Raw genomic sequence first — 12,850 nt, 5'->3', positions numbered from 1 at the left:
CATTCCTGCTTTTTATAGGAAGTCTGTTATCAGATATCAGATGGTGACTCCCCCGTGTCTTGAGTGGCCAAATATTGTAGATATTGTAGAAAGAATTAAGACATGTCATCAAGTGTTGGACTAGATGATTCTGTGATTCCACAGTGTAGTCGGGAAAGAAAAAATCCATTCTCCAGTTAATAAATATTTAAATTTTTTCATTTTTTTTAGACAACCACAATCTACAAAGTTTCCTAGTGAGAAAAATTTATTATTTTTAAAGAAAAGGACTTGTTATTCCTTGCTAGTGAAAAATGTACCATATATATTCTGCACCAGGAAAAATAACAAATACATTTTCTTCCTTTCCATTTCATTCCAAACATATAAAAAGCAATCCATTCATTGTTCCTTGCATTGCAGAGCTTGACATTAAATGGTATTTCTATATATAACTAAAAAGACATGCTGACTGTTGTCAGCTGGAACTTAATTTATATAAAGTCTCTTTTCATTTTTCTCAAAATGTCTGAATTTGACTTTTCACATCTTACCTGCTTTTGATAAATCTGTACAATGAGTATAAAGGAGGTAAAGGGTAATTGAATTCTAAAGAATCGTAATTCTCCACTTTTCAAGAAAATAAAAGTAATACTACTTTCTTTACTTCTTGAGAACGCCTTCTCTGTATTGGAACACGAAGGCTAGTACTGTCTGTGGCAGTCATTACTGAGGCTCTTTGCCCCCGGCACACAATTAGGTCTGCATTCCTGGCTCCCAGGCTAGGTGGGACTGTGTGACAGGTCCTGGTCATTGAGCTGTAAGCAGGGTGATGTGCATCCGCTCTGGGCCAGAGCATTTACGTACTGGTGCAAACGTCTCCGTAATCACTGCCAACGTGTGAGATGGGGGCTGCTTTATCTACCAACCACCCCAAATGGGTGCATAACACAAACCAGAAATAAATCACCAGCATTATTACTGTAACATAACCTAAACTACCTTGTGATAAAGTCATCACCATATTCTAGATCTGTTCTGACCCATATGTAACCATGTGTCACAAGTGGCTATTTAAACGCGAATTAATTTTTTAAAAAATAAAGCTTAAAATTCAGTTCCTCAGTTGCACCAGCCACATTTCAAGTGTCCCATAGTCACATATGATTATAGTGGCTACGTGTTGGACAGCACAGATTAGAACTTTCTGTAAAGTTCAATCAGACAGCACTATTCTAGATGGACTAGGAAGAAAAAAGAAACTCCAAATTTTACATTAAATATAGCTGTCACTTTTCAAATTACTATGAAATTAAAACTTAAAAGTTTGTGTGAAATCAATCTGGAGAATAAATGTGGTCTAGAGTTTCATCAATTGTATTGGATAATATAAACTCAATACTTAGGTTATCGTATTTGATTATTTATATTCTTTTTTTCCCCACTTTTTAAGACATTATTTTAAAGTACCAGTTTTGTGCTTCTCACCACAAAATCTAAATAGACCTCCAATTCACAAGCAATTACTAGATTACTTGTGATATGAAACAACCAGCTACACCAAAAATCTCCTGTTTTTGAAACTTGAAGCTATTTGAGATAGGGGGACACCCAATGGCGACATACGAGACAGATGCAAAGAAGGGTCACTGGGGCAGGATTTCCTTGACAGTGGAGGTGGGGGGCATCCTGACAATCATGTTAAATTCAATGAATTTGATCATAACACCCTTCCCATTGGAATTAGAAATACCCAGGAGATCTATAGCGTTTGAAGACAACATTAAATTTTTAACTGCTGGTTTGAAATTTTAGCCCACAGGCCTTGCCTGTGTTCCCAAAGCTCACACATTGCAGGAAAGGCTTCATGTCGTCCCAATAGTGATCACACAGAAGCATATGATAAATCTTCACATTGTTTGACTCTCTGTGACTACACTATTTCCAGTTAGAGATAACTAAGGAAGAAGGAGGTTACAAATTAACCTAAGTCGATTTGGTCACTCACATTTATCAGCTTCTTTTAGGCAGACATCAGGTAGCCTCCGAAAATCAGGATAGGTCGAGCTATAGGGTTTCTCCACAGCCTAGCTCCACATGGTATTTCACAGGGAAAGATAGCCTCAGGCCAAATTCATCAAACGTTTATTAGCAAGCAGTTGTACAGCCTATTCCATAAACTCCATGAAGTCCCAGATCTGCCTCTCCAGAAAGCAGTTTATCTGTTCACTTAAGGCAAATGCTGCAGGATACTAGGGCAGGATCTAGCCAACCCGGTTAATCAGCCAAATAGTTCCAGCTGTACATCTTACTGGAGCTGTGTGGCTCACATGTCTCAGCTTCCTCACCTGTAAAATTATAGTAACAATCGTTCCTACCTCATAAGTTGTAATAAAAATTCAATCAGCTCCTGCACGGTACCCCATCTTTATGGCAAGCCCCTTTTATGTTGGCACTCGGATGTTACACTATGTGTCATGCATGGCGACCTGCGGGGTCTCAGCTCCCGCTCCCCACACAAGAACACAGGATATGGTGAGGCCAAAAAGGAACACCCACGGAGCCACAGGTAGGGGAGTCATACCACTATAGTCTCACTGGAGGCTGGATTCACACGACGTGCGACCTGCTGTCCACTATTCTGCCAACTGACCGACTCTCTGATGTCCCTCGACTCTCCTCCACTCCCCAACGTAGCCGCAGCAGTTATATTAGTGACCAATGGCTCACTGGTTACAGCTGACGGCCAACTAGCCACAGCTGATGGCCACCTACTACCCGAGCCAGCACCCCTCCATGTGAGGCCGAGAGCCTGGAAACTGCTCTCTGGGGCTCTGTCCCCACACTGACATAGTGTGGGGACAGAGCCAGGAGTGCAGTTTCCAGGTTCTCGGCCTCACGTGGAAAGGTGCTGGCTAAGGTAGTAAATGGCCATCAACTGTGATTGGATGGCCATCAGCTGTGGCTAGTCGGCCGTCAGCTGTAACTAGTGAGCCATTGGCCACTAATATAACTGCTGTGGCTACACTAGCAGAAAATGGGGGCTACGAAGAAGATGGTGGCTGAGCTGGCAAGAGCGGATTGCAGCTAGCAGGTGAGATTGGTTGGCAGAGAGAAGTAGATGGCAGGTTTCAGATCCTGGGGCTCCTGCTTCCTGTGTCTCCAACCCAGCCACCAGCGAGAATATAGTGGTATGACTGCCCTATCTATGGTTCCGTGGGTGTTCCTTTTTGGTCTCACCATATCCTGTGTTCTTATGAGGGAGCGGGACTAGAGACCCCGCTTGACGACACCCCGCGTGACAGTCAGAAACATCCTCTGACAGTCCTCAAGGAACTGATTATACTTCTGCAGAATCAAAACAAGTATGTGAGAAAGTTGCATACTTCATAAAACTTTCATGATATAAAAGGATACTTTTACATAACGAAAGATGAAAAGAATTATTTAAATTCCACCCACCTCCCAATAAAGAATCTTCAAAACAACGTTCCCATGCAATTGTACAAAAAATAATTGCTGTGATTAGGACATGCTACAACTGCCCTCTTGTTCTAAGGAAAATTTTAACTGCCAGTTCCTAAATACTCTCTACTTCATAGCCAAAGAAGAAAAGCTCATCTGACTCCATAAGTCTTATTTTCCAATGAAGAAGAAATTTCTCAGGTAAGCTTGACTTGAAACAAATCGCAGTTAACCTTTACTCCACAGGGTGCCTAATTTTTCATTGATATTTACAGAAGCTAACTCACATTGACTTGTTTCTGACAGCTTATTAGCCACAGATCAGTGGGGCTCTGCCACGCAGTCCCAGGAATAGGCTGGAGAGAGATCCTTTTCAAATGGTCTAGAAAGCTCAAAATGGAGGCTTCCTAATGTCTACAGACCAGATCAGGGTTTAAAAAACGGGAAGCTACCATGGTAGAGAAAAGGCCAAATATGAACTACTAAAGACAAGCAGTAACTCTGTTCTCATCGGAATTCCCATTAAACTGAGATTACGGGAACAATATATACGTTTTTAAAAAATTACAAATATGGGAGAAGACAGATGAGAAATATCAGAAGTCTGGAAGACGGAAGGCAAACGAATGAGTGGGTAAGCGAATTAGAGCAGAGAAGCTGAAACCTGATTTCCTGTAAAGGAGGAAGCCAATACGAAGGCAAGTCTGTTTTGCCCTGAAGAATCCCCAAAAGCTAGAGACTGGAGGAACCAGGTAGCTACAAAGGGGAGCCTCAAAGGGAATGTCAGGTATCAATTCACTGATTCACAAACCAAGGCCTTTAAGGTCAAAGCAGATCAAAAGTCCAATTCGGAGCCGAGGCAGAGGTAGGATGGGAAAATTAGCAGTTGGGACTGCATGGGTCCAGAGCCCAAGAGGTTATTCTGAACATGTCAATAGTATCCTCAGTCAAAGTACAGAAAAAGAGCCAGATCCTAGAAAAGCATTTGCTTGTTTGAGTTTTTAAAGACAGATAAGCTTCTTTAAATTGGTTGTCCGAGAAGCCAAATTGTTGGGCTTTCAATAATGTACCCTCTTTATGAAATGTCTTATATTCAGTTATTTAAAGTAGAAGCTCGGTTAACTAATGTCTGTTTAATCCAACTTGCCCAACTTAACCACAATTTTCATTTCCTCTGTAAATTAACTGATGCCCACATACTTCTCTTCCCACTGAGCTGTACATTTACCAAGCATCAGTTGGGTTTGTTCTTAAATTTACTTGACGCCAGTTCTACTTATAATTACATAATTTAATTACGTGTAATATAAACCAACAGAAACAGGGTGCCAAAGGTAAGAGTAATTGTTTCTATGGAAACTAAATTGAGACGAGTGGTCGTACATGGCCGTTTGAACACTTACATTCATGTCCTGTCTCCCTAAACCTCACTAAGATGAAAGGAAAGGGCTAAAGGGCACAACTGCTAAGGGCAAAGAATGAGAGGTGATACATACACAGACTCGAGTTGTTGACAAAATTTTGGGATAGAATAATTGGTAATTAAGTTTCAACTTTTTCTACTCTATAAGTGTCTGCAAGGGAGAAAGCCTCAAAAAGCACGCTGAGTCCTGCCACATAGAAAGAGACAAAAGTAAAGGAATTACAACTCCCCCTCCCATCTTCCCTTTAGCCCATCTGGCCCTCGGACAGTCCCTCCCAACTGCCGATAGGAAGGAGGCAACTCAGAAAACACAGGGATGGGGGCCGGGAGCCAAATCAGGAAACTCAACTCTCGCCCTCTCCCACTGTGTGGCTGCCAGAACTCTGCCAGGTAGGACCAACTACATCATTTGCAGAGCCCAGTACAAAGTGAAAATGTGGGGCTCCTTGTTTAAAACAGTATTAAGAATTTCAAGACAGTGACAGCAAAGTACTACAACAAGTGTGATTCCCTCTGGGTGGGAGGTGCTGTATACTGCACAGGTTATGCACCCCTGAAGCCTGCCCTGCTACTGCAGGCTACTCCTGCACGTGCAGGAGACTGGAGGATCTTTTCTTGGAAACTTAGACGGCCCAGAAAAATGACTGGAATTCCGTATGCAGGAATTTCTCAGTATAACAGTTCAATTCTCATCTTGTCAATGTGGGTATTTTATGCATTTGAGGGCAATTTTTGTGTAGCACAAAAGATTATTCAGAAATTATCCTGGGCTTTTTAAATTAATTGTACCTCTTAATGTTACAAATATTAAAACCTAGTTCTTCCTTAAACTTTTAAAATCAATTCCCAGCTCTGATTTGGTAGATTTATAGATCTACCAATATGTAATATTCATTTCTAAGAGGGTTTTTAGCTCCAAATTCTCTTTCAACATTTTTAAGCTTTAATGTAATGAATACATTTCATTTTCATTTCTTCAATTCTTGTAACAAAACTTTCAAAGAAAAATTCCCTAGCAATGCCTTCTCAAGTAAAATATCTCATAAATTAAATTTATACACATGATGGGATTTAATTTATTTTAAATCGTCCAATACATTTTTTTTTAAGATTTTATTGGGGAGGGAACAGGACTTTATTGGGGAACAGTGTGTATTTCCAGGACTTTATTGGTGAACAGTGTGTTTTTCCCAGAACCCATCAGCTCCAAGTCAAGTTGTTGTCCTTTCAGTCTTGTGGAGGATGCAGCTCAGCTCCAAGTCCAGTTGCCGTTGTTCAATCATAGTTACGGGGGCGCAGCCCACCATCCCTTGCGGAACCGGCAACCTTGTGGTTGAGAGCACGTGTTCCAACCAACTGAGCCACCTGGCCATCGGGGAGTTCGGTGGCAGCTCGTTGTCTTCATTCTAATTGTGGAGGGTGCAGTCCGCTGGCTCAAGTGGGAATCGAACTGGCAACCCTGTTGCCCAGAGGTCACGCTCTAAACAACTGAGCCACCCGTCTGCCCCCAATACATTTTATAAATTTAATAAGTTAAACTTTTAATTCCAAATCTAAATCAGTTACACAACTTGTACTTTAAATAGGAATCACAGATTAACCTGTTCTCTAGTATGCCTAAATCTCTTAAACATTAGAAATAACACTCCAATCTTTCTGCCCCCGTGGCCACCCTGCCTCCTCCTCTGTGTGTCTCTTTTTCTCTGTGTGTCTACTTATAAGGAGGTATGTGATTGCATTTAGGCCCAATTCACATAATCCAGGATTATCTTCTCAAGATCTTTCATTTAAATACATCTGCAAAGATCCTTTTCCCAAATATGGTAACATTCACAGATCCCAAATATTTGACATCAATATCTTTTGGAGGACCATTTTTTGGGGCCTACCCAAACATCCATCCCCTTCTTTTGGTAACAAGTCCCTTATTACTTCTTGGAAAACTATATCCTCCAAATGGGGGTAATGTATGAACTCAATTCATATTTTGGGTGAAGCTACCCCTTCTCCCTCTATGGATATATGATAAAGACCTGGTCAATCAGCATATTTTATCCCCTTTAGCCATAATAATTGGCTCAGTGATATGCATGTGACTCAAACTAACGTCACCACTTTCCAAGACTTTTGTTGGAACAAATGGGAGACATGATTTTTGTTGTGGGACTGCTAGATTAAACAAAAGATATACATTGACTCACTTGCTGGGAAGGATAATGAGATAACCAACCCACACAACTGACTGAAAAGCATTAGGTACTAGAACCAAGGCTCAATGTCTCCAAGATACACATTCCCTTTCACGTCTGCTTGGTTTCTTTTCATCAACAATCTCTCTCCACATGAAAGGGAAGATGGTTGTATAGAGCCAGAAGTACATCCTCTTGTCTTTGACAATCCCAGAAAAAGCAAACACTACACCCTAGCATCCACATATTAATTTCAAAGGACGTTGATGAGCTCTGCTTCTGTCTTCAAAGTCTTAAGTCTAGAAATAATTACTCTTTCTAGAGAAACCATGATTGATCCAGTCTGTATCATGTTGCCAGGCAATGTGTCAGGTAATGAGGAGGGGGACACACAAACACAAACAACTCAAAGAAACCACCACCACCAAGAAAATACCACTGTTCTTGTCTTATAAAACTTGTAGTCTAGTTGGGAAATCACATGAATAAATATAAAACTACTGTGATATATGTCATGAGGACAAGTACATGAAGACCACAGCAGGGAGAATGATGGCAGAATTTGTATCAGAAAGAAGAGGGCTACCTAGTGTTCTAGGCAGAGGGAATATGTTCAAAGCCCCTGTGGCAGAAAGGAGCATTGCTCACTGAACGACCTAAGACCAGGCTGACAGGCTAGGGAGAGCACGGTGTGATTGAGACTGAAGACGTAGGTAGGGCAAGAACGTGCACATTATTGTAGGCTACGTTAAGTAATTTATATTTTACCTGAAGTGCCATTAAACCCCATTTAAATGTCTTAAGGGGGTGAGAAAGGGGACGGTAATAGACACGAACAAATTTGTATTTTGAAAAGATCACTGTGACTATACTGTAAAGAACAGATTGGTGTTGCGCCTGTGATTGCAAGAAGATACAATGAGTTTTCAGATTGAGTTCCAGAGCTTTATGCATTCCTGCCTCTTACTTTCCCAGGTTATATTGAAAAGAAAAATCAGTTAAATAAATGAAAGCAGCGTTTGGAAGAGTGATTATCTGCTCTGCAACACGGCTCGCTTTTTTTAGCAATTTTTTCCCCAGTGATCAAAGTCTGCAATTTGAGTACATCCACTTGCTCTTCAAAGACATCAAGAAAATAAGGCAACAGGATCTCTACACAATCTGTGGGGCCATAAAGGATGAGACACTGACAGTTGTTTAGTTCCTGTGTCTCAATTCCTAGATGCCTGATGGCTCTAAATACCATCACCCGGATGACTCTCAAATTTCTATCTCTGGTCCACACTTCTTCCCTGAACCTCAAAATCGAATTGTCTACTCAACTTCTCTTCTTGGAAGTCTAATAGGTCTCAAACTCAACACATAAAAAACAAAATTTCTGATTTCTTCAAGAATTTCTACAACTCAATTCTTCCAAGTTGCTCACAATGTCTCTTTTGTCTCACACGTATTCCACATCTAATATAGTCACAAATCTTATCAGCTCTTTAAAAATATGTGCAGAATTCAATTCAACTTTCATTACCTTAATCACTATCACTCTGGCCCAAACTACTATCACTATGGCCTGGATTATTGCAGGAACTTCCTGATACCACTTTTCACCAACTAATACGTATTTATTGTCACCGGGCTCCCTCTATGTCATCTCTGGGAGACCGAGGACTTGTGTCTTTCACTTAGTGCCATGAACCCCAGGCAATCTCGCAGACGCTCCATAAACACTTACTGGAATGAAAATTTTATACCACCATGTATGCAGTCCTTCACTTAAAAAGATGTTTGGGTGTGTGAAAACGGACAGTAGAGGGCTTTTACAAATTAAAAATGCCCTAAGACCAAGCAGTGAATGGCAAGTGGGGTCAGTGGGTTGATGCAGTTGACACAAGCGGTCCGGTTTCCCCTCAGCGGCAGGTCTCCCACGCAAGCCGACATCCCTCTGTTTGGGGCCCTGTGAGTGTAACGCTTTGCACTCCACTCCACACCTGACGCTCAGCGCACCGTCTAAAACGCCTCGGCCTCGTCCTGCTGACGCGACGGGTGAACCCAATCAGTTTCGGGCTGGAGATGCGCTTGAACACTCTCCAAGCTCTCACCGATGGCACTGGCTCCTGGGCTACACGGGTAACTTGCATCAGATAGTAAAAGGGGCACACTACTCGTTGATCTTCTCCACAGTACTAGTGACTTAAAATCGAAACGCAGGGAAGACACCTTCAGAGAATGAACCTTCAACCTGGCTATCAGTGGCGGGGCAGAGGCACTCGGCGGAGATACTCCTTGCCAGCCTCTGGGGTTGATGGGAGGCGAAATCGGCATCAGTTGCCCTGACCCAAAATGGCAGGTTACTCCATCGCATGTAGAGACGTGAAGATAGGGCCTTTGGGAGAAGTCAACTTGAGGCGAGAGAACGAAAGCATCATTTTCTTGATCCAACATGTAGGCGGAGGTTAAAGAAGAGAGAATAGGCAGGGACGACAAAGCATCCAGATGGTAGAAACAGCGCACCTAGTGAGTGGCCACAGGCGACACCGTAACCTAACCCAAGATGGCGCCGGAAGTTATTACCAGGAGCGCAAAAGAGGCGGTGATTACCCTGATCCAAGATGGCGGTGGCGATTTAGTCGAGCCGAGGGAGCGTCTTTGCCCTCCTCCAAGATGGCGGCCACCGTGGGCGCTGTCCCTGGCCCCGCCCCCGCGTTCTCCGCCCCGCCTCCTCGTCCCTCCCACCGCCCCCTCGCAGTGCCTAGTTCCGGCGGTGGTGCTCGCGCAAATAGAGCGGGCTCCCGGCACTTGACATGGCGGTAGCGGCGGCAACTGCAGCGAGCAGGGGGAATGGGGGTGGCGGGGGCCGGGCCGGGGCCGGCGAAGCCAGCGGCGCGCGGAAGAAGAAGGGCCCTGGTCCTCTGGCCACGGCGTACCTGGTCATCTACAATGTGGTGATGACGGCGGGGTGAGGCTGGGGCTCAGGGAGGCGGGCAGCGAACCTGGCCGGGGAAGGGGCTCTGCGGCCGGCGGAGGGGCCGGGCCAAGCCCACCGCGCGCAGCGCAGTCCCGGGGTTCGGTGTCTGGGACCGGGCACCTGGGCGCTGAGGGCAGCCGAGCGCTGAACGGCCCCGGTGCCTGCCAGGGACGCGGGACTGGGCAAGTACCCAGGCAGCGGGTGTGCCTGGAGCTGGAGTTCGGGACTCCAGTGGGGCACGGGGGAGGATGCCCAGGCGCAGGTCCGGAGGGCCGTGGGAGGACGGGTGGGCTGTTCACAGGTCCAGGTCTGGGGAGCGGTGTGTCCGGCGACCGATCCCTGGCGGTCGGTCACGAATGGCGAACTGTTTCCCCCAAGGGGAGTGGAAAAAACTGTAGTTGCATAGTGACCATTTATTTAGGCGGCTGTTTTCAAAATCCAGGCTGAGCTATAATCTGAAAGGTAATGGAAAAGCTTTCAAAGTTTTTGGCCAGTGACATGAGCAGAGGTGTGCTGTAGATGAGTTTAGACTTTTTTTTTTTTTTTTGATAGATTGGGGTGGGGAAGGCACTGGAGTGGAAGGCAGAACTACCGAGGAAGAGGAGAATAGACTCACCAAATGAGCTTTACCTCTCTTGTTTCTCCCTCATTTTAGTCCATCCCTTGTCATAGTGAGTTTTTAGTGCTAGTTCTGACACTAACTAGCCATGTGACCTTGGATAAATTACTTTATGTTTCTTGGCCTCCGTGTTTTCATCTGTAAAACTTAAGAGTTGGGCTAGGGGACCTCCAGGCTTCCTCCAATTCTTTGATCCCATGGTTTTTGGTTAGGAGGATCACAGGATCAGACTTTTTATGTATTTTTTAATTTTATTTATTTGTAAAACATTTTTAGTATTAAGAAAATTTTTCAAACATATAGAAAAGTTGTAAGACCTGTGTAGTGAACATCCATTTTTATTTATTTTTATAATAGGTAATACATTGGTGGGGTGCAAAATTCAGAATATATAAAAAGGCATACAGTGAAAATCTTACCCCTCATCCTTCCCTTCCACCCAGATCGGCTCCCTGGAGGCAGCTTATTTTGTGTATCCCTCAGATGCTGATATAAGAATATATGTATATATGCACACACCCCCACCACGTGCCCATTTTTTAAACATATCACAAATATCTTGGGAGGATCATAAGCTTTATTGCTAGTATTAGAAATGGCCAGTGTTGAAACCTAAGCTCAGAGAAGTTGTTACTTGCTTGAGGTCACAGAACTTGTCGGTATTACTGAGTATATCTGGACCTAGCACCTATTTCTCTTGACGTGTGGGCCATTGAAGAAATATGACATATGCAAGTTTTCCTTATCGCATAAATGGTCACAGTGATTTTAAAAGAATATTCAGGAGTCTGTATTTATCTGTAAAATTCTTGCCTTAGCAAGGGCACTGATGAGAACGTTGGATCTGGAAAGGGATATTAAGGTACTTTGGGGAAGAAGAAAAGAAGTCATTATTCCTGGGCAATGAACATAGAGAAGGGTGGGGAGAGGATATCTTAAACAGGAAGAGAAATTGGGATTGTGAGAATAAAGGAAGCTTTTTTTCCTTGGTTGCTAATGCTGGACCAGTTATACCATGAAGGAGTTCATTTCTTTTACAGACGCTTGTTTGATGTTTTTGTATGACAGTTTCTAGCAATAACATAGACCACATACGTACCCCATTATCTAGTTGAGATTATACACGTAGGTAAATCTATTATTGCCTTCAAGGAGACCTACCTTACTTAGTTCATTTGTTTCATGGAACTTACATAAAAAATTACAGGGCCTGAGATTTATTTTTGAGGACAGTAAAGCAAATTTAACATTTACAGAGATACGCCTGAGTGCTTTCCTGTTTTGCATTATGTGCTGATCTGGATTTCTTTACTGAATTGATTTTGGGAAATTCAGCTAAAAACAATCTTATTCTCTTAAAAACAACGAGAACCACTTTCTATTCTTACTTCATTTGCAATTTCAAAAGGATAAGTTTTAGGTATGGGTAAGTTCCAGTGAGCTACTTGTAAAAGTAGTTTAAAACATCTCTCCACCCGTTTAGTATTACAGACCTTTTAACTGCACAGTTTAAATTTTTCCTTTAACACTCTTTTTTTTCCCCTCTTGTCTTAGACTTTCTGGCACTTAATTTAGCTGCTCAAGGACCAATTTAGCTTATTCCCTTCATTTTGGCCTTGTTCTCAACAGGCAATGTTGCCAAAAAGCCGAGCTCCAGATGGGTGAGGTGCCACTGTGCTTTTGCAGAGCACTCTGTATGGTGCAACATTTCTGTGCATTGGCATTGGGAGCTATGGCTGATAAATCCAGGGCACTGATTCTTGAGGTCACTTTTAGCAATATCTGTTGGTTGGTATTACCTTAAGTCCTACTTATCTTTTTTTTTTCTTTTTACTGATTGCTCTTTTTTCTCTTTTTCTTAGGTGGCTTGTTATAGCAGTTGGTCTGGTCAGAGCATACCTGGCTAAGGGTAGCTATCATAGCCTTTATTATTCCATTGAAAAGCCTTTGAAATTCTTCCAAACTGGAGCCTTATTGGAGGTAGGTCCTGAGATTTGTTGTTGATTTCAATTGTTACACAATAAAAAAACATGCTACGAAATTATATTGAAGTAGCCATATCTATTGGATTTGCTTTAAATTTTGAAAACTTGCCTCATAGCGTACTATAAGGTTCATACCTAGACTATCTTTTTGATCTAGATAAAGTAAAATCGAATTTATTTTTTATTATCTGGAAGATATTTTACATTCAACTTCCGTTGGAAATCATA

At 42.7% G+C, this 12,850-nt stretch overlaps 1 protein-coding gene across 1 annotated transcript in view; it reads left to right on the top strand.

The window, feature by feature from the left end:
* Positions 1-9,811: 9,811 nt before the first annotated feature.
* Positions 9,812-12,850, top strand: part of HACD2 (3-hydroxyacyl-CoA dehydratase 2) — an 88,368-nt gene continuing 85,329 nt past the window's right edge. Inside the window, 2 exon segments of the mRNA XM_033127098.1 lie at positions 9,812-10,009; positions 12,500-12,617. Coding sequence (XP_032982989.1) covers positions 9,855-10,009; positions 12,500-12,617 — 273 coding nt within the window. The 5' untranslated portion in view covers positions 9,812-9,854.

This window comes from Rhinolophus ferrumequinum, chromosome 2 (assembly GCF_004115265.2).
Source record: "Rhinolophus ferrumequinum isolate MPI-CBG mRhiFer1 chromosome 2, mRhiFer1_v1.p, whole genome shotgun sequence".
Lineage (NCBI taxonomy): Eukaryota > Metazoa > Chordata > Mammalia > Chiroptera > Rhinolophidae > Rhinolophus > Rhinolophus ferrumequinum.
This window is presented reverse-complemented; position numbering and strand designations above follow the sequence as displayed.